Below are 27,575 nucleotides of genomic sequence, written 5' to 3' on the forward strand. Positions count from 1 at the left end.
ATGGCAAACAAAGCCTATTGACGCTCCACACATGACTGCTGCAGACCTTAAAGCTGCTGTGAAACCCGGCCTGTCTAACTCACAAAGCGCGGCCTGGGAGTGGGCACAGACAGAGTTACCAAACAAGATGAATTCCCAACCTCTCACATAGGCACACAATAGAAAGAAGAAAAAAAATGCAAGGGGAAGGGGGGGGGCAGAGGAAGAAGGAGGAGGCGGGGGGGGGGGGGGGGGGGGGGGCAAACAAATTAAATCCAGTTAAATTGTTTTTCCATAGCCAGTGGGCTTGGCCGAGGAGTCTCACACAAACACACACAAGATGTAAGATAAGTTGCCGAGAAAAAGGACTAGAGCAGACACAGCCGCGGCTTCGGATGGAAGAAGAGGAGAATGCCTGGAATTTAACCCACTTTCCCATGTCCGACTGACACCGCGCCCACTCCAGCTGCCCTGCCCCGCACCTCAGGGTGTCCACACACACGCACACACACACAGCCATGTTTGGTTTGAAATACACAGGTGATGCTTGAAGATCCACACCATGAAGTTCATGAACATCTGCCCTCATCAACACTGCATGTTACAGATGTGATCCATTGCAGCCCTGTCACATGTTTGCTAAAGTAGGCTATATTGTCCTCTATTAGGTCTACTGTTGGGCTGGGTGTTGGCAGGGACTTGACGATATGACACATATCACAATACATGGGTCCCTATATGATATATCACGATTCATTGCGATATGAATGAAATATGTTGTGATAAATTGCAATATTCCACATAATTCTCTGAAAATGTAAAAACAGAGCTAAAAAACTATTTTGAAGGGGTTTCTTGAGCTTTGGCGTCATTGTGGGGGGGGGGGGGGGGGGCGGGTGTGACACCACTTTGTAAACCACTTTGTAAACGCTGCTACAGAGTGTTTTGTGGAGCTCATAGGCTAGGCTTAATCAACTTTGTGTCAACTCAACTTCATTTATAAAAAAAACTGTACGCATTAAAGCTTTAATCGAAATTCAAAACCCGCCATTTTGAAGCAACAAGCTGTACTGGGACCTCTACAGGAGCGGAGGTTGAAGTTCACAACACGTTTCAAAATAGAAACTTTCTTTTTTCAAAATATTCATTTTTGGAGCTGACGACACAACATAAATAATATCACAATATATTGCCGTAACGTTTTTTTAGCACAGCCCTACTGAAAAGCCTGCCTGGCTTTAGGATCACATCAATCACTGCAGAGGAGAGCTGCAGTTCCAGCCCAATTTGAAGCAGTGCTAAGGCTAGCTAGCTAGGAAGGTAGGTAGCAAGACATATTTGGGTCATGTCTTCCCCCTCCGACAGGTCCCAGGTCCTGGCTACTGCAGTCCCTCTCCCTCGGCTGCTGCTCCTCTACACAACATGGACAAACCTCAGCACAGCAGCAGTGGCACAAGAGAGGAAGGTTGAGAAGGTGTGTGTGTGTGTGTGTGTGTGTGGGGGGGGGGGGGGGTTGTATGGTATGGTTGGACAGAAATAACTCGCTGAACTAAAAACAAATCCAAAGAGCTAAAGTTGGGCCGGTATAGGCAGGCCAGGTGGTGATGCTGAGAGGAGAAACAAGGACAAGCATCACAGCAAAAGAACAGTGGGGGGAAAACACACAGAACACATTTTTTTATATTGACTACTTTATAAAATGGCAACAAAATGTACATTCAGTTGTGTCGAGCGACAGCAGGCTAGTGTAAGAATCAAAAAGCATGGATAAATAGTAAGATATATTTAATGAGGCCAAAGTCTGTCCATATACACTGGTGTCAGCAGTGTCCACAGATATAGGGAAGCATAGCCGGGCCCCTCTCTTCACAGTGTGGGTCTGGTGGGACCACTGAACGAGAAGCAGTTTTTAAGGTCCCAATGAAACCATCGAAATGGATGAGGTTCATCAGAAGACCTCCTATACCCCCCCCCCGAGCCTGTACTGAAGAGTAAGGACCCCACCATTTAACATCTAAACCAACGCTGACATTCACAGCTCATTTATTATCTCTTTGGCTAACTAGCCAATTAGCTCGCTGGAGTATTCAGTGATAACTTTCCCCATGGTGGATGTTTACTTGTTAGCTTTATTTTCTTGGTGAGATACGGTAAAATATGTCCATGCACATTGGAGGAAAATAAAGAATTAGCAGAAAAGCTAAGGGTATTTGGCGAATGCTTTTTATTTATTTTTTTGCTGTCGAGCTTGTAGCGGCCATTTCACTTACAGAGTAGACCTTTGTGCCAGTTGCCATACAATCTATTTGTTGGGGCACAATAACCTTCTCAAATACAATTTACACATGTAACCACACCAATGAGTGTCGCTGGTGCAATAAAATATAGCAAGGCCGTTACATTATGACTGTCCTGATGTTGGTGTGCCTGCACTATGAGCCAAGCACTTGGAGCTGAGTTATGCTGCAGGGTCAGTGTCGTGTCTCGAAGCACAGATGAAGTGGGAACAACGGCCTTAGGCGGGCAGGGAGAATGTGACAGACAGAGGTAGAAACATGGTGGGATGGTGGTACGTGGTAAAAAAAACAAAGTAAGAAGTGTAGTGGTGCTGATAGCTGTTACATCCCATAGCACACGGCCCCATGCGTCACTGTTCAATCCCCCTCTTTGTCAATCTAACACTCCACACTGTCTTGTGGTGAAACTCTGCTACTTTGTTGAACCCTAGCCAGTCCTCATGTGGTTGGGGAAGGGCAGGTAAGTTAAGGACACCAGTGTGGGGACGATGTTCTGGGACAGGCCAATAGAATCCTGCTGATTTTCACCCAGGAAGGAGGACCGTCCACCATCAGGAAACGTCTGCACGAGAGAACACACAACACAGTCATTTAGGTCTCTGGATTCTTCCTAGTAGGCAACTAGGTAAAGTGCTTAAAGGTCACATTATTTAGCAGATTTTCCGGTTTAAAATTTGAATTTGTGTTTTTTACTAAAAAACTGTTTTCATGGTTTAGTGTCAAAAAAAAAACTTAATATTTCACACAGTGCCATTGCTGAATCTCCTCTTTTCAGCCTCTGACTGAAACGCTCCCGATTTAGAGCTGGTCTTCTTTAAGCCCCGCCTTCCAAGAAGCCCAATCTGCTCTGATTGGCCCTGGATCTAACTACTGGTTGAAGTTAGGTTGGTAATGAGGCGACGTGGCTTCTCCCCCTTTTTTTCTCATACTTTGGGAGTTTATAGTCAGACCAGGAACCCCTGTTAATGTTGGAATTATATGAAAAAGTGTGTTTTGCATGACCAGTGACAACACTGTGGCCACAAGTGACTAATAGGCTACAGCTTAATAGACTTAACAAAGTCTAACTGTTAAATGTATATCAGAATGTCATTTATGTCAGAAACACAGCAATTTTACCTTAAGGTGGCAAACATTAGCCACAATAAGCCCCTAGTCATACCAGACCAAGCACGGTTAGAGCTTTTATTGTGTTCCTTGATTTCAGCAGAAGAAGCTAAAAACTCATTTGTTGTGGGGAACAACATGTAAGCAAGCAATTATAGAAGTAAGCCCACTTACACATTAAGCCAACAATAGAGCGACATTAGCATCTATTTGGAGTTGTTGGTCACCTTAATAATTGAAGTCATATATTTGCTCTCCTCTCTCGTGTTTTTTTTTTTTTTTCTGACAGACAGCGCACATAGAGTTTGTCTTCACTGTGGGTTCATCGCAAAATTACAGCTTTCACTTTACGCTCGGTTGTTTGAGGTTTTAAAGGAATGTGCTTTATTTTGGATGAAGAGATACAACTTCGGCGATAGAAAATATGCCAACATTGGATTCAGCATTATATTAAGTTTTGGGTTCATCAGCAGGCATGCACAAACAAAAGAAAGTGACATCAGGCTTAATTATACTTTTTTTTTTTTTTTTTTAAAGCAAATATTGTGAAAGCAGCTATTGGAAGTAATTAAAAAATGGACATTACATCTGCTCTGAATATGTATGTAATGGGTGATTTGCAAACAATTTGAACCTTGATTGACGCTATGGGGCTAGAAATGGCCGAGCAGTAGAAACTCCTTATCAAAGTCACAACATTTGCAGTAAGGAAGAAGAAGAAAGAAGCATCAGATAGGATAATAATGAAGAACTGTCACTAATGAGTCATTGTGAGGAAAGCTCATGTTTAAGTCATGGGAGGTGCAAACCTTCGGGAACACCAGTGCTGCCCTGGTCTAAAATATGCAGCGACAGAGCTAAGCAAGCCAGCCCCTCGTCTGACACGGTCTCTCTTACATCCAAATGATCCTGAGCTCCCACCCAACAAATCACATTGCCAGTAGTGCTGTGTGTGCACTCACACTGCAACACACACACACACACACACACACACACACACACACACACACACACACACACACACACACACACACACACACACACACACACACACACACACACACACACACACACACACACACACACACACACACACACACACACACACACACACACACACACACACACACACACACACGAAAAACCAAAATGACTCTGCTGACTTTTTGTTTTTGCTTCTCCATCTTGCCTATTTGTGTTTGTCCCATTTCTCTCACTCCGACTCTGCGTTCTTATGTAACCAGGTTGCTGAAGTCTCCCATGTCTTTGTGCACACACTTACCCAACGTGCACTTGAGGATTAGAGTGCAGAGGGACCCTGCTGTACAAGAGTTTACAAGTGTGTGTGTGTGTGTCTAGGTGTGTGTGTGTGTGTGTGTGTTTACATGTGCGTGTGTTTGTTTATGGAGGCGAAATAGAGACGAGAAAAACTGGGGCAAACAAGACAAAAATAAGGCAACATCAGCATCAAAAGGTGAATCTTTGATGTTCGTACTGACGCGTGTAGACATGCTTGACGGTTTTGGTTCATACGTTACCATTTCTTTGTTCTCATTTTGTACAAAAGGGAATTTGTTTAAGCCTACAGAGGTAATAATCATAGACTGATGGCTGTAAATTCAACTTCTATTACCAATGAATTAATGTATAGAAAAAGAGGGGGTAGAACCAGAATAATTTTCCATTTCTTCGTACCCCTTTTTCACATGAACGATATTATTTGCGTTACTTATTTTTCGCTTATTGCTGAGGATGCCATTTGTTTGTCTTTTTATTGCTTGTTAGTTTGACTTTTTGTGACTTTCGTATCATTTTGACATGTTCAATAAATGAACAGAAAAGTAGTGTGGCATGTCTTTGTATGCTATTAAAAAGGTTGAGTAAGCGATTCTGAAGAATGCTTGTTGTCAAAATCAGTGAATATCCCCTCACGATCCGCTACCTGACTCCACCTTTAACTGCAGTGTTAACGTGTGTGTGTGTGTGTGTGTGTGTGTGTGTGTGTGTGTGTATAAGGAGTTACAGGAAGCTTGGCCAGTGTTTAGGTGTGGTTGCAGTGGCAGTCTGAAGGTGTATCCGTTAATGCGCGTGCCTGAGAGTTGAAACACAGAGAGAGAGAGAGAGAGAGAGAGAGAGAGAGAGAGAGAGAGAGAGAGAGAGAGAGAGAGAGAGAGAGAGAGAGAGAGAAGTGGGCTGGACTCAACGTCTCTATTCCCCCACAACTCCACTGTTTTTTTTGCAGCATGGACTGAAGGGAAATAAAAGCAACCTCTCCTCCTCCTCCTCCTCCTCCTCATCCCTGCCACAGCATCACAGGATGAGAAACAAACATGTCTGTCTCTCGTGAGTTTCACCGCAATGTCAACAATAACACGGAGAGGAGTGGAAAACAGAGAGACGCTGAGGAGAATGTGATCACTACTGCTTTTATTCCCCTTCTCCTTCTTCTTCTTCTCACTGCACATTTAAAGCCGCCATATTGTACTTGACACAATACGCTAAAATAACAAATGGGCGATTTTTACTGGGACAACTGCATTTGTTGATAGACTATATACAATAAAAATAAAACTTGTAAAAGAGAAAAAAAAAGCAATCTCTGCAAAAAAGGCAGAGGAGTACATTTTGGGAATATGATTTCTACCTCAGGTGTGTCTCAAGTCTACCAGAGAGGTTTAGGTAACATCTGCTATTAAATTTAAGAACAAACAGCTGACACTTTACATGAGAGATGTTACTGTTGAGACTGTTGTCATTACTTTACCAGAGAAGTGACTTTGGCCCAATATCAAAAACACGAGGCTGACATTTTAAGTTACCAGGCAACAACATATTCAACCACCTGTGTGTGTATGAGCATGTCCCCAGGCCCCCCTACACAAATGTCAGGGTACAGCCGATGGGCCCCCTTTACTCATATCAATTTGCATGCGCTCACTCCTACATAAACACATACTGTACATGCATTTGGAGAGAGAGACTACTGTGTCTTATCAAATATTAAGTTCACAGAAAAATGTCAAACACAAAAGGACTGTACATGAAAGACTTACATTCAATCATCAATTCAAGCTGAACCTCAACAGCATTTATAGTATAAGTTGAAGTTGAAATTTTATATGTGGAAAGCGGTTTGACGTGGAAATGAGTCTGTCGACCAATCAACGGACTGTGGTGTGTAGCTCCACTCTTTCAAGACCCTTTGAGACGGCTTGGAAGGGTCCCCAAAAAAATAGGTGCATCCGGCTCGATTATATTGGGACCCTACCCAACTTTTGACCGTGGAAGCGTAAAAAAATAAAAGCGCGCTGTGCCATACCGAACCGAACCGAGCCACACAGCTAAAGTGGAAACGAGGCTTTAGTGAGTGCATGGTCCCTCACCGTGCTGGTCTAGGACTCCCTCTCCGATGACACGTCTCCCTCGGCTCCGCTGCTGGCGTTGGTGTCCTGTCGTGAGTGTCGGGCGGCCTTCTCCCTGCCTGACTCGGAGGGGCCCTTAGAGCGCGTCTTCTCTTTCCTCTGCTGCTGCTTCTCCTGCTTTGTTAGCTAGAAGGACACACAAGGAAAAGTTAAGTTTGATTCATCTTACTGTTCACTTCATACGCTCCGAGCATAATGTACAATCATGTCGTAAGAGATGGCATGACCTGTTTTTTTCTATAGGACACATGACATGAATTATTTAACTAAAGCTTACATTCAGCCTTGAAATGGCCCACTCGTGTAGCCTGGTCCTAACCAGACCATCGTACTTCATTTCATTTGTACAGAAGGTCTGGAATCGCTCAATTGACGAATGTTAACTCACTTGAAGGCGGGTGTCTGTTGAAGTTTTAAAACTATTGGATCTGCCAAGTGCCACTCTGGATCTGCCATAACCAAATCGCATAACTGAAACTGGTGCACAACATCAACGTCATTGTTCTCAGCCACTCCCTCTGTTCGTTGATTGGACAGGTAAAAATCTATCCGGAAAAATCCCGCAAATATACCACGGACCCAGACTGACTACTGAAGGGAAATGAATATTGAGCGGAAGTAGTTAAGCGGGCGGTGCGCATGGGAAAAAAAACTGGGAAAATTGTTCCTGCTTAACTTTGTTGTAGCTCCACCTAATATCTCAAGAACACATGTATTATGTATTTTCTTAAAAATATTAGTTAAATAAATTAAAAGTAGTGAGAGATAATAATAGTTAGGGCAATGGTTTGATGTCTGTTTCCAATTGATAATGATACAGCTATTTAAGAAAGCAAACGGCCTCCTTCAAAAAAAAAAGAAGGGAACTCCACTGATTTTAAACATTAAAACCATGATGATTTATAACAGCCCTCTAAATAAATGTCCTGAGAAAAAGCCCTAACCCCTGATAATGCCTTAATGGTGTCATCAGGGTTATCTTTGGTTGGGAACACAAAGTCTGTTAAGTTAGAAGGGAGTTTGAAAGATGAGGGTATTAACCAGGCAAGAGGGGTCTAACGCCGAGTTGCATCATGGGAGGAAAAGGGTATAGCGTTTTTTTAAATTCGACCAGAGAGACTTAACATTTTGGAAATCTCTGCCTCTGCTGTATTAAATATTATTTTTAAATGTATGTTGTCTGCAATGACATGTTCCCTAAATGAAACTTAACTTACATATCATGAATAGTTGAAGCTTTTTTTAATGTATTTATTAAAAGGAATAGTTCAAAATAAATAATGTTTAGCTTGTTGCCTCTCTCTTTGCTTCAAGACAAGGCAACAGAAACCATTCCTTTAACTGTACTTGCATTTTTTGAAGAAAAAAATGGGCAAAGGCCGAACATCACTAGTTAGCTTAGCTCAAATACTGGTAGTCAATGGGAAGTATTAGCCTGCCTCTGGCGACAGTCGGTCGGAACTTTAGCTTTCCAACATTACTTATCTCTGTGGTTGTTGGGACATGCTAAAAAAAGCAAGTGCCAATTAGCTCAAATCCCTGTTTTTCTATAGGAGTCTTTGCTGTTTCATTAATTCAAGTACACCTGTAAAATGTAATTGGCCGAACTGCGGTACAACAAACGTGCTGCATCATGACTTGCAGGTATGTTCAGAATTCGCCCAAAAGGTCGCAACATGCATGAGAGAATTAGTAATGAATTCAACCAAAGCAGGAGAAATAGGCCGGCCCCCACAGAGCGAGCAGCACTCCGACATCAGACTGGTCTTTGTGGATACACCGCCACTATCTATTCTCTCCTCATTTACAGCTATTTCTGAGTTGGCTCAGTCATATGATCGCTTCAATGAGTCTATTGTTGTTGTGACTGCATACGGCCACGTCTCACACACTCCAAAATAAGCCTTCCCCCTTAGTGCCACTCAGCACAGCCAGTCACTACTCCAATCAAAAGTCATCTCATTGTGTTTCTTCACGCTCCACAAAACAACACAACGCAACAGTAGTGAGATGAAGTAAGGGATGCAGGGGGGGCCGCCATCTGAAACGAGGACCGTAAACAGAGATGCTAAAACTTTTATGGCTGCCGGGCCGGGTAAATATTTATGAACTCAAATGTCATCTTAAATTTTTTTTCCAAAGCATTGCGTAAGACGTTGCATTATTCAAAGAGAGAGAAAAAAAAATACATTGTTATTCCCATTTGAACCCATTAAAATGCTGTAGTATCAAACCAAGACCCAGTGTCTTAGCTGAGGATATATAACATCGGGTACATACAAAACAAACAAACAAACAAACATCGCTGGTTCTGGCAATCATTTTAAACTCTAACATTAAAGCAATAGTGTGTAACTTTGTCGCCCCCATTAGGAATTCTGAGTTATTCCAACAACAGTCGGCGCATCGACATGAGGTAAGTCTTCGGTGATCGCGCATGGATTTCATAGTTCTGCTGTACGGCCAGGTTTTTTCTTAGCAGTAGAGTCAACAACGGAAACATTTCTTGGGCTCTTCAAGGGATTTTTATGAGCTCTTGCACCAGTGTCGGGGGTTGGGTGGGGGGGGGGGGGGGCGACACAAGTTACTAAACGCTGCAATACTGAGAAAAACAGATAGAGAATAGCTGATAGGCTTAATCAACTTTGTGTCAACCCATTTTGCAACGGCTTGAATGTAACCAACATTCATTTATATGCAAAAGTTACACACTATAGCTTTAAAGCTATATTACAAACTCAAGCTATGAATCCTAACCCGACAAAGACCTGACCAAACACGAGCAAATATTATGAAATCAAAGCTCTGTGTAGGTTGGGTTTCAGCCCACAGCACAAAAGAAAATGCACAAACAGTCAGGTAAACAAACTCTGGGCTCGTCTGCTATTTAACCCAAGCGATCATAGGATATCCCAACAGTATGATTTTACATTGCTCTGGATAACACTATTGTTTAGCTGGCCGCTTGACCCCTGGCAGTGGACTAAATCCCTGATTCATGGAAAGAAAGGGACAGTGTCTGTTGGCCGTTGCTTCATTTCCCTCTGTGTGCCAAGCGGAGCCTATTGGGCTGGCATTTCTATCCCTCATGTTCAGCCTCGGCTTTGGTTCTTCGGCCCCCATGGAAAAAACATCCCGGAAACAGAAAAGATTAAAATTCTGAGGACTGCTTAATATCCCTCCCTCTGGACTAGCCACTAGCAACGAGCCAAGCCCACTAAAGGGAAGAGCAGCCAAAAACTGGCCCATGCAGCCACAGCATTTATAAGGACGTTGGCCAGGTTCCATGGAAGTGACCAGAAAATTCAGGAAGACGGATATTTGAAACTTCTGTCAAAATGGCTGGGATAAGAGGCTGACAGAGGCGTATCCCTGTTACTATGAGGCTAGGAAGTACAAGTGCATAGTTTATTATCTCTATCACACAGTTTCTGCTTTGATCCATGCAATGCTCAATATATGTACAGTATGGAGGAAATGACTACATACAATCGGGAGCTGCAGCTAACCTATATTGTAGTTTGGTTTTGTTCAGAAAACAATATACAACTGATATAGCATTTGATCAATGAAATAGAAATAACAGTTGTTTGACAACAGCAACAATGAATATCTCCTCACGATCCGCTACCTTTCTGTATTGTATGTGCACTGAAAACAAATCTAGTGTTAATACACAGCCTAGGCTCTGTAAATAAGTATGTAACCAAAGGATATCTCAACAAAAGGGCTCACCTTAGCTAGCAAGATGGCTGTTTACAGAGCCTAGGCTGTGTATTAATATCATTGGAAATATTTCTCAGCTCACACACAGTACAGACAGGTAGCGGATCTCGCGAGGAGATATTCACTGGTTTTGACAAAAAAAGTGATTTTGACAACGAGTTACTCCAAAATGGCTGACTCCGCCTTTGACCCTGCCCATCCTTTAGTCCTAAGAACTTAAGATGATATGGATCAACTCATCTTTAAATCGACTTCCTGTTAAGGGACAGCACATCCGAAGCCATTTAGCCGTCAGAGCTGCCCCATAGCACTGCACATGAGAATATATTAACCTTGTCTCATCTCAGGACACAGCTTACATACATAGATTCTGTTTATTTAAGAAGGGGGCAGTGAAAATGAATAAGGCTACCTCTTCCTATTGACTATATCAGTATTTAAGCTAAGCTAACTAGTGATGAGTGGCAGTAATACCGAGGGATAGATTGTGTCCCTGCTATGGATTGCTACTCGAGAGCTTCAGGCGCAGTCTGAGATAAGCGAATGAATGAATGAACAGACGAGGAAGCTCTGAGTTTACAACACAACAACACAGTTCGCCAAACCTCCTTCCCAGTGGCCCTCGTCTCACTAAACAAATCTCATGCAGCCAAGAATAAATAAAGTGTGTCGTGTTCACATAAATCGTAATAGAATAAACGTCGAGCGAAAAACTCTGAAAGCCCAGAATTGACAAATTGCCACCTAACAAAGTTGTTATGGCAACAAGCAAAAAAAAAACTGACCAGCAGGACAACATGAGTGTTCATTCATTGAGAGTCTTGTTTCAGGCTAACCACGAGAAATGTTGATCCAAAAGTTCGCTCTCCTTTCAGCCCTGTTTCAATGTCCACACAACAAGACTTTGGCTGTTTAGCTGCGACATGCTCCACTGTCTGTGAAACCACAATAATGACCTAAAAAAGCTAATTAAGCAATGTAGAGTAAGAGGAAATTCACATATGATGTAACAGATTACACACAGTTTTGAGCCATTATTTCTTTAAAGAATATAGATAAATGCAGCTATAACTTTCATAATACATGCATTGCCCATCACACACTTAATCATTTTAGGTTTTTCATAATTCAGATTATTGTTTTGTGGGACGCATTTTTATTTCTTTTTAAGTCAAATTTTTCTCTCAGCTTACACAGGTAAAATGTGTGGTGTTCTTTATAGATGTTATGGATACTTGGTTTTTTTAATCCAGTGAAGTTGATAGTTTAAAACGATAAGTTATATATAATAGGTGTGTATTCCACAGTTTAATAACTGTATCTATAAAGTCAGTATACAATTGGCTCAGGTTCAATGCATCATTTAAATCTACTTAACGATTTACCAGATGAGGTCCGTGGTACTGGGGAAAAGAACATGCTAATAGGTCTTTAGAAAAACTGCTGTACATGTAACATGAGAAACAGGAGTGACTGCACACAACATACTGTAAATATCACCATCTAGTGGTTCAAAATGAGAAATTAAATGGCTGAAAAGTTAAATGACTGTTTCTGCATGAATTTTACTCTGGACTGCAGCTAATTGGGTTTATTTATTTTAAATCATAGCGGTGGCGTATTTGAGAACCAGAGTTCATCTTACATATACTCTTTGAAAATGGATATAACTCATTATTCTCAGTCAAAAACATAATGTCTAGATTGTCTGGCATTTAGATTTGTGTTTTTTTAAGAAATGCAATTTTACACACATTTAGTTATGTATTGCAAAATGTATTCAAACATTTTGGAAAATAATTGCAATACAATTTTTATTTTCCAATGTAAATTATGAACTGGCAAAGTTTCATGATGCTATCTAGATACTTTAACATTGTTTCTTCTATTCATCTGCAGTGTCTTGACTCAAACGCCTGTGAATGCTTAATATTGATGCGCGACTGTTGAATCCAGCCCGAGTTCACCAGTAAAGTGCTTATAAGAGGACCTTCTCATGTACAATCCTCCGTGCTCAATGACATACCTGTCTGATGTCTGTGGGTCCAGAAGGTGACATCAGTTCAATGGTAACGGGTCCGTCGTTTTGAATGTTGACCTGCATCTTGGCCCCAAATTGCCCGTCTAAAAACAAGAGAGGAAACGGAGACATTTAAAAGCCATGGAGAGTGAGACCTGGAAATCAAAAATCAAAGACAGAAGATAGAGCAACATGTCACATGCTTGCATTATAGTAACCTACCATTTACTAAATCTAAGTAGCTTCCCAACTGACACAACGTTCATATTAAAAGGTGGAGTCAGCAATTCTGGAGAAAACTTGTTGTCAAAATCAGTGAATGTGTTAATACACAGCCCAGTCTCTGTAAACAGTCATGTTGCCATCTATGTTGGGCCCCTTTTGTTTACATCCCCTTTGTTTACTTTCCAGTGCACTAAGCTCTGTGTTAGCACTGGATTTATGTTCAGTGCACACACACTACGGACAGGTAGCGGATCATGAGGAGATATAGGCTATGCACTGATTTTGACAAAACATAAGATTAGGCAAAAAGCGTTCTCCAGAAACGCTGACCCCACCTTTAATAGGCAGGTGGCACACAGGTGGAATTAGTTTTGAATTGGCAGTAGCTGTTTCCATAAGGATGCAGGCAGGCAGGATGAGTTGGAGCCTTGAGAAATTAAGGACAGAAGAGAAATAGGCTGTGTGGGAGGACAGTGAAGTTTCAAGCCTAAATGTTCTCCTTTTCCCTTGCACTGGGTCTGTTAGATTAATGACACCATCTGCACAGTGAAAGCCTAGGCCTGGGCCCCGCACTCCGATAGTGCTGCATCATGGCATTGCCTCTCTGGAGGGAGGAAGCGACTAATTAGGAGGCCTGATGCATCCCATCGCTGGTGGGAACAAGGTGTTCTCCGCACCTGCTCCCCGGTGGGCTGACCCACTTCACAGCCAGCGTCACTGCACCCCATAATACACACACACACACACAGTTCACTCCCTCCAACAGCCACTACCTTACACTGAGGTAGGAATACTGAGCCAAACACGACCAATAAAAGGTGATGCTTTTGTTTTTTTAAATCAGCATCTGAACAACCCTAGCCTCCACACTTTTCACAGTAAGTGTATCACAGTGTTCCAAGTGACCATCCCTCACATTTTTTCCAATACATTTTCAAAACTTTTTCCATGACATTTTATCCAGTCTAAATCCACTGTTGAACCCACCCTTAATGAGCTCTGGCTTGTAGGAGCTCCTCATGTTCTCCAGGATGCTGTTGTAGAAGGGCTGGGCCAGCTCTGCAGGCATGGCGGAGTGGAAGTCAGGCTTGTTGCCCTTGAGGATGCACTGCAGTGTGAACTGGCTGACACACAGCACTTCAAAGTCCCTGTCCATCACACTCTTGCTCCAGGCCTTCCCACTGTCGTCTTCAAACACACGCAGGTTCAGGATCTTGCGTGCCCTGGAAACACACGAGGAAAAACAAGCAGTGAAGGAATCAACCTCTCCAGTCAATATTGGAGAGAGAAATGATTGGCAAATGTTTAGAGGGACTTTTGCGTGTTTTATCACATTGATAACTCAATATTTGTCTAAGTATAGTATACCACAAGTTCGTAGACTTGTTCCTGATCCTCTGGGCAGGCATTTGTTGATGTGCATGACAACAAATGGAAACTCTACTTGGAACTTGACTGGGCGTTGGGATATAGCCATCACAACAAGGGTGTGTTTGTCTATATTTTAGAGAGTCAGCATCATTGTTTTGTAAATGAAGTTGATGTAGGATTCAATATTGCAACTTTACCTTCATCTAGCTACCGAACAAACAGCTATGCATCTTTGCTATAAACACTCACACACTAGGTTTTCAGTGGGAGTCAATGTGCTGACTTAATTTATTCTGTAAGATTTTTTTTAAATATAAACCATTATTTGGATTTCTCCTATCTACTTTAGTTAGTGAACTGATTGACAGTGTCTTGTTAATACAAAACAGTCTAAATTTGGGTTTCCCCCCCAAAAAAAAATCGTAATTAAAAGCTATAGTAAAATTATGTAAAAAAAACAATACTGAAACATAGTGTATGCAAATGGCTTAAACATGCAGAGACCCTTTACTGTAAACTAGCTCATCTGTTAGGCCTTTCTGTACTGACATAACTTGTCAAGGTGATCTTCTGCCCTGTGCACAATGCACATATATATTAAACCTGCAGTGTGTAGAATTTTGGGTTTTATTTCCTAGCAGATTTTGTAGAAAGTAATTATAATATCCACAAGTACATTTAATTTAGTGCATAATAGCTGAAAAAAAAATGTAATTATTATTTTCCCTTAGAAAGGGTCTCATATATGTCCATATTTCTGCATATTTTGGACCAAGGCCTAGTGCCGCCATCTTGAAAGTGTCATAGTTGGAATGTCATCAGGTGCATTGTTTAAAATTTTGAATTGTTCTTGTCCTTGAAGGCCATTGTAGCTTCTGTTATTATTCGAATGGGTTGGGGTTACCCAGGGAGCGTTGCATTCTAGAACTTTGTAGAACTTTCTTGATGATGTCATATTACACAATGCACCTTTAAAAGGATGATTTCAAAGCCAGTCAAGGTTCAGTTTCTGATGTAAGACGGTCCCTCACACACACTCACATGTAGTCAGCGTCTTTCTGTGTGTCCTCTGACGATATCCCCAGCAGCACACACAGCCCTCGTCCTATTGAGCTGACTGTCTCTTCTCCCACTGCAGAAATACAAGGAGAAGAGTGAGTGAGTGAGTGAGTGAGTGGGTGAGTGCATATGTGCATGTTGTGGTCATACATTGAAAAGCAGCAGAGACCAGAGGTGTAATGTTACTAAGTACATTTTTACTCCAGTACTGTAGTTAAGTACAAGTTTGAGGCACTTGTACTTCTTTTCATGCAAGTATTCTACTTTTTATTCTACTACATTTATCTGATAACTTTCCATTAACCAACACTGACAAAAACGAATGGCAACATTGAGGATAGTAATTTTAAATGCAAATTTGGCAAAAAATGTCATGGCTTTAAATATTTTAAGCAGCCTACTGTATTTCCCTGATGATGCATAGAACTTCTTCTACATAAATAACGTAGCTTACATGCAGTATTTTTTACAATACCTTCTCCACCACTGCTGCCTGCCTCTTGGAATCATAAATTCCATATTGCTAAATAGTATCATTTGATACTTAAATAGGACCACTTTTAAAATAAGATACTTTTGTACTTTTAATCAAGTGGTATTGTAATAGGTGACTTGTAACGGGGTATTTGTTCTAGTAAGCTATCTACTCTTTACTGACAGGTGACAGGCTGGCTCTGACAGCAGCACTGTGTCTACTCTAGACTGTCATTTAGCTGTCAGTTCCACCGACATCCAGAGGTGAAAAATAGCTTTCAAACCCAGCCAGCAGCTCACTGTCCCAGGGCTGTGCTCAGATACACGCCCCTGGAGCCCCATTCATTTCAATGGGAGTGCTAATGCTAAGCCAGCTAGTTAGCTAAAACGCATGGTCAGCTACGTTTACAGATAAAAGCTGTTGAAGCAACACTATCGAAGGGGTCAACGCAAGGAGGCTTCGCTCAGTTCAGAAGAGCCGCTTACCTGTCACAGTGGCCTTGGTGACCCTCTGAATGATAACTTTCATTGTTTTGGTTGTTGTGGTTTGGGTGCACGCTCTCACAACTTCCTCCTATAACTCACTGCGTCGACGGCGGGACGTTGTCGCCCTCTAGTGGCGGATAAGCACAACACACATCCTCTGCTTCTTCCGGAGATTTGTGTTGTAGGCCTACGGTTGTAATGTAATTTTCTTGCAAAAAAATGTATTCACAATAAGAAAATCCTGACGTCATCCCCCAAATGTGCTGTTTTACGTACATTTATTTAAATGGTAGCTCCTGGAAATACTTTAACATAATAAAAGAAAGCCAAGGCACAAAGTTAATATTCTGAAAAAGGATATCAAACCTGTCTATAACAGAAACTCTTTTTCAATCCCCTTGAAAAAGAGATTTTAAATCGCAATGGGAATATTTCTGGTTACTAAAGGTACATTTAAAAAATAATAAAAATTAATAATCCTTCCTCAGGATTATGATAATATCTCTACTGCCAAACACTTTTCTACAAACAGTACACACACGCACGCACGCACAGACACACTTTCATTACAGCACTGCTCATGTAATAGAGGAAGTGCCCTGACTGGACACAGCAGTATGGTATGACACTTGCGATGCTCACACGTTTATTTGAACATCATGAGTGTAGCAACTTTGTATTGTGGATGACATAGTGGGTTACACCGCCAGGATTATGACTACATATTATTGATCTTTTGTAGTCCATTAGCATCCAATCAAAATGGCCGCTCTCTCGGACCCGGACGGGGAATACCAAACTGAGAGTTTCCTTTACACACATCATAAAGAATGTCCTCACACAACAAAAATATTCAATTTATAGTGCATTAAAAATATTTGTTTTTCACACATGTACAGTGTCCATCATCCTTAGCCCTGATGCTTTTATTTGTCCCCAGGTTGACTGCTGAAGGATTGGATAAAGTTGTAGACCCTGGTGGTGTATGGGATGAAGTCACTCTTGTAGACGATGACTGTTTTGCTGTGCGCTGTCTGGTGGACCATTTGATTAGGATTCGGCTCCATCTCCTCTCCTTCTGTTTTCACTGGTGTGGAGCGGGAGGGAATAAAACTCATTAAGTTATACATGACTACCGATAGCAAAATAAAGCTCAGGTAGTTTTAAATGTAATATAACTTTATTTAAACAGGGCCAATGTACAAAAGAAACATTAACCTTGTTTAGAGACATGCATTTTACCAGGTTTTAGCAAACTGCTATTTTCTACCGTAGGCCCTGGGCAGGTAAGAACAATAAAAACTACAAAACTAATCAAGACACAATAACATCTAAACATGGGATTACACATTAAAAGGATAACAAGACACAATTATATAAATACATAAAGGAAAATATGAGCATAGAACATAAGCCAACGTCTAAATTAATGTGATTAGTTTGTATTGAACATGTCAGATTCAGATTGAATATTGTAGAATGTTCACAATGTAAATAATATCGCATTACAAGCGCAATATACCTGCATTCAAAATGTTACTCATCTTTTAATAGAATCTGCTGGTGTTACTTTGGGAGACATTTTTAGAGTTTCAGATGTGTTTTTTTTTTCCTAATGTGGTCGTTTTTCATTGAAACAATTCATAGCAGTTTAAATAAAAGGGGTCAAACACACACCTTTTTTGAATTTTGTATATCTTTGCGCTATTTAATTAGAATCTCTGTGTTGCTATATTGATTGTTCTGTAGCTGTACACAGTTTCATGCTGTGTTAGTGCACTACTAAACGGTGTATTGTTCATTGTGTAGGCTATATGCATGCTTATAGGAAGAATACAGAATCAAAATACAGTTTTACTGTAGGCCTTTTGTCCTGGTAGCCTATGTTGCTGGATTCAATAAAAACAAAAAATAATTAGTAATCTACTGGAATGATCAATAATCAATCATTTAAATAAAACACAGGAAGATTTAGCCTACTATTAAATTACTATATAATAATTATTTGCTCCATATAGGACTACTAGTAGGCTATGTGTACACTGAAAGCTGGTGGGTGCTACACTGTTTGTTATTTCTGTACATGATAATAATGATGATGACAATAACATTGGATCACATTTTTTTTTAAATTACAAAGAAGTAGGCTGCTGTTAGCCTATTAATGTTATTCATCATATTCCATCACACTGGAGACAAAACTATAGGCTATACTAGTAACATATGTTTTTCAATTAGAGGCACAATACAGATTAAAAGAATAGTGACATGGGGTCGACGTTATAGTTTATAAATGACTTGCCCATGATCAGAGGTCCTCTGATAGAGGGTCGAATATTAAACACTCAGTTTGCTACAGTAGCCTAACAGGTGTGTGTGTGTGTGTGTGTGTGTGTGTGTGTGTGTGTGTGTGTGTGTGTGTGTGTGTGTGTGTGTGTGTGTGTGTGTGTGTGTGTGTGTGTGTGTGTGTGTGTTGTTGTAGGCTACCGTAGTGCTGTCACTCACCCGTCTTGTCGTCATACAGTCCTGTGTACTTCACAAAGGCGTAGGATCCTAACAAGGTCCAGATTCCGATGGCGTACACCGCAGACACTCTCGTGTTCCACTTGACAATGTCTTTTAACGTCATGTCTGTGGTCTGCTCTGAAGGTTTGTCTCATAGACGGTTTATAAAATAGGTTTGTAACCTTGTGCTGAGGGATTCGGATATCAGCAGCTCTGCAGCATTCAGGGCGCCGCCATGACAGTCAACCCGGAAGTACAACTCAGACATAACCTTTTGTTTTTAAGAAATATTTTGATTGAAAAAAATAAAGTACTTTATGTTTTTCATTGGTTAATGTCACGTACGACATATATGCTTTTTTCTATTTTAATATAATGGTCAGTTTTATAAAAAAGAAAAAACATCAAACAAAACGTGAGTGAATGACAACATTCCTAAATCAGCTGTTAAAATAGGCTACATTTCATAAAGAGTATGCCTTAAGACACTATAACTAAGTTTGAGTGTGAAATAAATCTTTAGATAAGCCTACATACATTGAGTGAAACTAATGATCCATTTCTCCGTGAAACCATTGATTGTTTGATTTGTAATGTCTGCCATTATAATGAGCCAGAGCCCAATATGACACCTTCACAATGCTTTATGTGCCCAATATTAATAAAAAAAAAAACATTACATTTAGTAAAATATCTAGTATAAACTGTAGGGTACTTTAATTTATAACAAAACATCATATTGTGTGAGCTCTCTGTAATAATTGTATGCAAAAAATGTAATTGGCATGTTGATTTGTGTGTATGTGACAATACAAAACTTGAACTAGTTTTTGTAGCTTTCATATAACTGTACTGGAGTAAGCAGTTTGATAATTCCCTCTGAGATGTACTGGTGTAGAAGTAAAAAAAAAGTAAAGTTCAAGAACCTCAGATTTCTTCTAAAGTAAATAGGCTACTGCTCGAGTAAATGAAGGGTACGTTTGCAGAAATAGATTGGCCTATCTCCGCTTTTACTGTATTCATTATCCTAAATCGTGTTTTTTTTGTGCTTAACAAGGAATATCATTCAAACTAGTGTTGGGTTGGTTCCTTCATTTTTAAGAATGGTTTTGCAAATGTACTAAGTTTTACCCCACCACTGTGTGTATGCACATTTTTGCTTTGCTTGCTTGCTGGTTGTCCATTGATTTCAATTTAGGCGTCCACTTTTCACCTTATTGTAGAATTTGAGATACACCAAAACATACTTACTTATTTGTTCCCTGTGGGCCATGGTTATCACAGCCAAAACAGCACCTATACTGCTGGTACACATAAAAAAAAAGAGTCTGTTTTGAACATTGTGTGACAGTGGAGAGTTGTGTTTGTATTAGGGGGAAGAAACTAAAAAGGTGCCCATCAGTGCTTCATATTTCAGACGTGAGTCATACCACCACACTTACAGTATATCTCTGATCTATAAGCCCCAGTGCTGAGCATTCATTTTTATAAAGGTCTTAGCTGTCAACTGACATGCCTTGTGGCTATTCTTAAATACTGCAGGTACATGTTACCACTGAACTGCAACACCTAAGTATGAACCTCTGTGACTCTGGGTTTTTACTGAATATTGATTGGGATGTTTTTCTTCCCACTATGCCAGCTGTAAGATAACTGCATTAGGTCCAAATGAAAACAGCAGACTGCCTCTTTACAGACCATTCACTTTACACAATTAAATCATTAGATTTATACAGCCAAAGGCCAAGTTGTGGACATTCAAAAACTTTCATTTGGCACATATTCATTTTGTATATAAATGAGCTGGGCGCACTTTAGATTTTTTTTTAAATTTTTTTAACCTATTACTCGAACCAGACCATATAGTACTTTTGTTGGGGACTATTTTCAGCTGCAGATTAATACACATTTGGTTCTCTTGTGAGCGTTTCTTGCAACAGGATGGGGTATTTTGGATTAATTTCACATAAGCTACATTGCCCGTGTCTGATAGTTGTGAAGGCACATGTCACTGTGACAGTATAGCTCATTCATGTGTTTTTAACAGGTTTTGGACAACAATGGAGCTCTATGGCATTCCTCTATGTTGAATAAGACATATCAGGAGTGGGCGACACCTTACCTATTAGTGGCATCATTAGTGTTATTGGCTTTTGACTTTAAATTTGTTGTTGAAAAAAAATGAATATAGCTTGATCTATCGTACCTATATTTTTTCAGTTCTGTACATTTTGGGAACATCTGTGTGACCTTGTGTGGGAGGATTTAAAGCTCTGAGTCACACACAATCTTCTCTAACATATTTGATAACCTTTTTCATCAGGTGTACAGATGCTATGGAACACCTGTGGCATGGCTGGCTGCCTGTACAAGAGGCTGAAGAGATGATTCATACAAAAATGGCGCGTGGCTGTGTGAGTCACTAGGACACTGTCAGAACTTCAGACCAGGGTTTACTGGCTGATTTTATTTACTCATAATTATAATCTTCCTTGTTGCGGCTTTATGTTATAGGCAGAATGTGTAACTTTCATTAATTCCCTCTCAATAGCGACACCAGTGGCGGTAAAGTGGTACAGCGAGCATTAGTGACATACTGAGATTGTTTTCCTTTATTTTAGTTTGACTACATTATGATTGTGACATAACTACTCCGGCTGTTATGGCCATTGAGCTTCCTCTCCTTGTGTTTTATATGCGGAACACGATCGGGAATGTAGGGGAGAACGGGGTAATATGTCACACGGGTTGGTTGTCACAATCGTTATATCTCGGAACCAGAAGGCGCTGTCTGTGAAATTTTGGTATGTAAATATCCAGAATTGGGATCAGAGGTCACCTACATAGTCTTCCCTGGAGTTAGACTGCTGCATTTGAGGTGAGAAGACTGTTTGTGCATCCCAAACTAGACCAGCTGCCAAGGCTACAATAAGTTATGTAGGCCTATAGGCTATTGGTCAACTTGACAATGCAATTCAACTTTCAAATTTAGTTCTGCTTTCTTGCCTTCTTTTTAAGATTATTCCCAATAAGATAACATTGTGACAAACAACCCCATAGCGTGTGACAACCGACCCCTTGTTGGGGTTGGTTGTCAAAATGTGTAAGGGTGTCTTTGATGATTAATTTCTTCTTTATTACAATAAGATAGAAAAAGTGAGGGGTACACATTTCAAGCCAACACCTTAAGCTTCGATTTAAGGTAGGAATGACTATTGAAAGATGCTTAGGTGATGAGCAATTCTCACTGGAGTAAAAAGCGTGCCTACTTACCCCGTTCTCCCCTACACAAACCTCACATTCTTTGGATTTTCACAGCACAATCCGACCTGGTTGCTTTTCATAGAAATACATTTACTAGATATTACAGGCAACAGAGAAAGACGGGGGGAAGTCACCTTTTTTCAAGGTGCATCGCTACCCATTCACCCATATGCGATATAATAATGTAAATTGTTTTCGTAAATGTTACATAGTTGACCTTCAAATGTAGGATGGAGCAATGTTCTGTAGTCTGTTTTATTGTGTTAAATGATACAGTTGGTTTTAGGTGGCAATATAACAATAGCTCACTTCCAGATAATCTAGAGACGGGCATGTGTCCGATAGCGAAGGTTAAGATTTTTTTTATTTATTTTTTTAATATACCTACTGTACATCCATGTCTTAATGCAGTTTATTGTTCATCAGCTTCTGAAAAGCTTTCATAGACATATATATATATTTTCAAGGTAATGTTTTTCTCAGAGCTATTACCTTTATTATGGTTCCACTCCTGAAAGGGCTTGAAACATGTCAGATCTATGCTTGCTGACACAGATACATACCTGACTAATAGCATTAAGCCGGTGGTTATGGGGCCACTCATAACTCATACCAAGCATCCACCTATATGCTTGAATATGCACTTTCTTACATCAGTCTGAAGATGGAAACCAGGGCGGCAGGAGTCTCATAAACACCAGATGTTGCTGAAATGACACCTTAATGGCTGGCCTGGCCAAAATAAAAGCAATTCCAGTTTAGTGCGGACATGGGCACTTCTCATACTGTCTTTAGGATGGATGGATGGATGGATGGATGGATGGATGGATGGATGGATAGATAGATAGATACTATCTATCTATCTATCTATCTATCAGATAGATAGATAGATAGATAGATAGATAGATAGATAGATAGATAGATAGATAGATAGATAGATATATAGATAGTTAGATAGATGGATGGATGGATGGATGGATGTATGGACGGACGGACGGACGGACGGACGGACGGACGGACGGACAGACAGACAGACAGACAGACAGATAGACAGATAGACAGATAGATAGATAGATAGATAGATAGATAGATAGATAGATAGATAGATAGATAGATAGATAGATAGATAGATAGATAGATAGATAGATAGATAGATAGATAAATGTTTATACACAACGTATTCTTTGTAAACTTGCATGTTGCACGCAATGGTGGGCCCCCTATGTTTACATATCCTTTGTTTACATACCCATACGTTTTTTTTGTCAGCGCACACTTAGTACAGACAGGTAGTGGATCATGAAGAGATATTCACTGATTATGACCAAAAAATTACTTTGACGACAGGTGTGCTCTAATCACTGACTCCACCTTTAAACCAGATTAATCCATTATGCTAAAACTATAACATAGGGATTTAAAATTGGAGTTGTGTACCTTGGATGTAGGTAAGAAAGTGCTGTCGTCAGCTCCAATGAAGTCTGGATGTAAATCAGACAGGGTGCAGTCACGGTTCAGGTGGGCGTGAGGTGCTAAGCTTATGGCGTGCAAGTCAGGCATCACTGGCAATGTAAGGCTCCAAGCATGTGCAAACAACGGCATCAAATTCCCAACATAAATAATTGTATTTTTATTTTTTTCAATGGAAGATGCCTGTCTTCGGTATTTAAGCTGTACTTGTATATCATTTAAAGTCAAAATGCACGCTTGTTCCATCAGTTTGTCTTGACAATTACTTTCACCTGTCTCTTCCCTATCAAACCAATTTACAAAAATAAATGTACATACACAGTGAGGACCCTCCTGCTAAATCAGTTGACATGGCTACACCACACTTTCCTAAACCAGGTGGAAGGATATGAGTAGTCCATTTTGTCCATACTTCAAAGTAGGGTTTTCACTCTCCCTTTCTAATAATCACTGGTTTCTTCAGGCCTTTAAAGACACACAGCCACATCCCTTTAATATTTATGACTCACAAAGCGTGCTCCCCGTAGTACACACACTGTAAACAAGCCTGTCATTATACACACACACACACACACACACACACACACACACACACACACACACACACACACACACACACACACACACACACACACCGAAGTCATTAGTAATACAGTAGTGCATCCCATTGTTTAATCCCTCATACCAGTCTTTAACTTCTACATTCATTGAGCCCAGGGCTATTTTTCTTCTCTCTACTGTTCAAACGGTGCTGAAGTATGGCTGAAGTATAGTGCCCCCCTCCCCCTCCCCCTTTTCAAATCTGTTGGAACTTGCAGGACTGAAGTTATGAGTCAGACAAAGCTAATACATAAACGAATGCCGTGCTGCCTGGCGCTGCACAGTGATCTCCTACAGCACCTGAACATTATTTACTGTAACGCGGTAAATACAATAGACTGATTTACGTTAGCTTCTTGGGGGGTTGTTGGGACACAAAAGGGGAAAGGATTATTTTTGCACAAATGATCTAAAAGGTAAGAAAAGCTCACGAGGATGTAACTGTTTCATACAAAGTGATAGCTGTGAAGAAGTAATGCATGTATTAGTTAAGATTAAAGGTAAGGTAATACTTTACAATACGGGGACAATAATTCACTGTTAGTTAATGCTTAGTAAATGCATACTTAACATTAACTCGTCATTAATTAATCGTTAATAAATGCTTAGGTGATGCTTAATAAGTATTAAATAAGCATTAATAACTGTTATGTTTGGTCAATGCCTAGCTAAGCATTATTTACTAAGCAAAGTTAATGCCCAACCAATCAGTAACTAACTGTTCATAATTAATAGGCGGTAACTTAGCATTATTAACATTAACTAAGCATTCATTAACAGTTAATTAATGTACCCTTATTGTAAAGTGTGAATCATAGTAGTGAAATAGTATTTGTAAAAAACAGAAATAAGTGAGTATAGTATCAGCATCTGATTAAAATGTGTTGTTGTATTGCCTGATAATGGCATTTAAAAATTGGATAAGGGAAATTGATCTCTAATTAACATATTGTGTCAACATATGTTAATTGGAAATGCAAAGGCAGTGAAGATAAGTCACCTTAGAATAGAAATATATACCTTTGGAAAAATTAATACACATAATAACATAAGAAGAACGAAGAACAAAAGCAAAACCTTTAAACATGGCACATATTTTGATGAGATGAGATAAGGAAGTTGTAGTATATGATTAACAATTATTGCGCTTGCACATCAAAACATGTGCTTGAGGGAATGGAATTTGGCTGCCTTGTGTCACAAGATACTAGTGTTACCAGTGTGAACATGAACCAATATAATTACATGAAGCTATTGCGGTGTGTAAACAATAAAATATTTAAAACACAACATTACCTACTACCTGTCCAGTGAAGAAGTTAATTAATATTTGCATGTAAAAGCACAAGGTGTATTGATATTGTGAAATGTAAATGTTGGTGATACCTGTAATTTTAAAGATACGTTGCTACGTCTGCCCTTTACAAACTAAAACCTACATTTTTAGGATCACCTCAGGCTTGTTGTGTCTGTGCTTTAAAAAAGCTTGTTACACCCAAAAGGGTCATGACGTGTAACTTAACCTATAGACTGAAGATTATTAGATGATATTTCAGCATTTAAAAGATCAACTTTGCATTTGAAGTACATGTGGAATCAAACACAACCAATATATCCGTTCAAAAGGCCAGTACGATTAAGGAGCAAATAAAGTAAATATAACCTATACCTGTGTGAGAGCAACACAGCAAGTCTTTTTATGTAAATAACTAATGGGAATATGATTTGGAAGCAACAAAAACAGAGCTGGCATTTTTCATGTTTTACAAAAATACAATATGAAATGGGCAGAATGTCTCCATATTTCATGTTGGTGTTTTTGAAGCACTTCTTTTCTGAACAGCAGCTTCTGCAGCTTTAAGGAACCGGTATGTGAAAATGCTGGATGTTAAAATATACGTCAACAGTATAGTGCAAGTGGATAAGTATCAGTAAACTGTAAAATGAACACATTTTTTCTAATATTAGCTAACATTAGCCACCACTGGTCGTACCACACCAAGCAATGCAGCTTTAGCAAAGCAAAGCCCCTCAGTGTATTCAATTGAGAAATGGCTTTTTTTGCGTACACATTTATTTTTATCTATTGGAGGAGTGTGTAAGTTCTCCTTTTGAAAGTAACATATATATCCCTTTGATCCTAGTAAATTTGTTTGTTTGCTATTTGTTGCATTTCGTTAGATGTTACACAAAGTTATTTTGATGGATTGATCTTATAATGGTGTATATTTGACTTTCAGAAATGTTGCTTCAGGAAAGTGATTTGCTGTTTATGACCATCTATTACTATGTAAAAGTCTACAATATTCTAAACAAATGCACAATTATGTTCCTAAACATTGTCTTCTTTTTTCTTGGCTTATGCAGTCATTCTGTATTAAGGTTACCTATTATTCAACATTAATACGGGTACCCGGTGCCACTAGAGACTCACAAAGTATTAGAAGAAAAAAACTCTATCTCTTATTTCTCCACCTACACCTTTCTGAAAACCTGTTTTCAAAAACCCGAGTCAGATTTCTCTCCCCTTATGATGTCATAAGGGAGAGGGCACGCCCCCTCATTATCAACCTAATCGCTACCTCCACCTGTGATAAGCCCACCCCCAGATACACCTTAATCTAACTGGCAATTAGATTCAAACCGGCAGTTATATTCTGGGCCAATCAGAGTAGGCTTAAAGAGACTCTATAAACGGAGCATTTCAGAAAGAGGCTGAAAAGAGGAGATTCAGTAATGGCACTGTGATAAATATAGACGTTTGGACACTACACCATGAAAACAGTTTATTGTAGAAATAAGTCTAAAAAGCTAGTCTGAATTACAATTAAGGACCGGAAAATAAGCATAATATGTGACCTCAATTAAGAAGGAAAATACATCTAGCTAAATCCACCAGGTGTAAAAGTTGAAAACTTCTGACTCTGCTGCCCCCCAGTGGCCACACCATCAACAACACTGTAGTGGATCACATAAACCTTTTACACATACAGTAGCAGCTTAGCTTTGAACTTAAAAGTGGAACAAATGGTGTGTAAAAGCTTATTAGAAATACACTTGTTTAAAACATTACTGATTTGTGATTGCTTAAATAAATATAAAAAAAGTAACTCTGCAGCCCTGTAACATTTTTCACCCATGTAAGCATATACAGTCTATACATTCCTTTAGTAATGAGTTATAGGTCCAATCATGTACAGAATGTCTGCTATATAGGCAAAGATTTTATGTCATATCCTCCAGCTATGACTGAAACCTCATCCCCTTTTCCTCTGCAGTGATATTCCTCTGTAGTGTAAGACCTTTTTTGCCAAAAGTAAAGCCTCATTTATCAAGCAGACAAAGAGAGCTACGCCCTTTCTATACATACTTCAGGTGAACCTTTTTAAATTGGATTCTAAAGATCCCATTTTGCACAGGAGGCATTTCTATGAAGGAAAGAAATATGATCACACAACATATGGACTGTTCAAAAGGACAGGGTGTGCAAATCCGGCCTTAGGGTATAACAAAAAAAATCCTCTTCAAGGTAATGGAAATCCACATTCTCACAGAGCTTTTCCTTTGCGT

At 39.8% G+C, this 27,575-nt stretch overlaps 2 protein-coding genes across 2 annotated transcripts; both read right to left on the minus strand.

Annotated features, from left to right (window-relative positions):
• Positions 1-1,609: 1,609 nt before the first annotated feature.
• On the minus strand, positions 1,610-16,282 carry dtd1 (D-aminoacyl-tRNA deacylase 1). The gene is made up of 6 exons (XM_080030085.1): positions 16,167-16,282; positions 15,189-15,279; positions 13,764-13,999; positions 12,558-12,655; positions 6,767-6,931; positions 1,610-2,838 (listed from the first exon to the last, which is right to left on the minus strand). Exons 1-5 carry the CDS (start codon positions 16,207-16,209, stop codon positions 6,776-6,778), a joined length of 624 nt encoding a protein of 207 aa, XP_079886211.1. The 5' UTR covers positions 16,210-16,282; the 3' UTR covers positions 1,610-2,838; positions 6,767-6,775.
• Positions 16,283-16,427: 145 nt separating this feature from the next.
• On the minus strand, positions 16,428-18,893 carry LOC307252567 (small integral membrane protein 26-like). The gene is made up of 2 exons (XM_080030272.1): positions 18,672-18,893; positions 16,428-17,253 (listed from the first exon to the last, which is right to left on the minus strand). The coding sequence occupies exons 1-2, from the start codon at positions 18,793-18,795 to the stop codon at positions 17,093-17,095; spliced, it is 285 nt and encodes a 94-aa protein (XP_079886398.1). The 5' UTR covers positions 18,796-18,893; the 3' UTR covers positions 16,428-17,092.
• Positions 18,894-27,575: the final 8,682 nt, after the last annotated feature.

This window comes from Ammodytes marinus (assembly GCF_949987685.1).
Source record: "Ammodytes marinus genome assembly, chromosome: 6".
Classification (NCBI taxonomy): Eukaryota; Metazoa; Chordata; class Actinopteri; order Uranoscopiformes; family Ammodytidae; genus Ammodytes; species Ammodytes marinus.

Excerpts from the sequence above, each read along its gene's own strand:
- dtd1 (XM_080030085.1), bottom strand. The coding sequence starts at position 16,209 with ATGAAAGTTATCATTCAGAGGGTCACCAAGGCCACTGTGACAG. Across the intron at positions 15,280-16,166 it reads CACCAAGGCCACTGTGACAG|TGGGAGAAGAGACAGTCAGC; the intron begins GTAAGCGGCTCT and ends GTATTTCTGCAG. Across the intron at positions 6,932-12,557 it reads GACCCACAGACATCAGACAG|CTAACAAAGCAGGAGAAGCA; the intron begins GTATGTCATTGA and ends GTGTCCTTCTAG.
- LOC307252567 (XM_080030272.1), bottom strand. The coding sequence starts at position 18,795 with ATGACGTTAAAAGACATTGTCAAGTGGAACACGAGAGTGTCTGCGGTG. Across the intron at positions 17,254-18,671 it reads ACTGTATGACGACAAGACGG|TGAAAACAGAAGGAGAGGAG; the intron begins GTGAGTGACAGC and ends GCTCCACACCAG.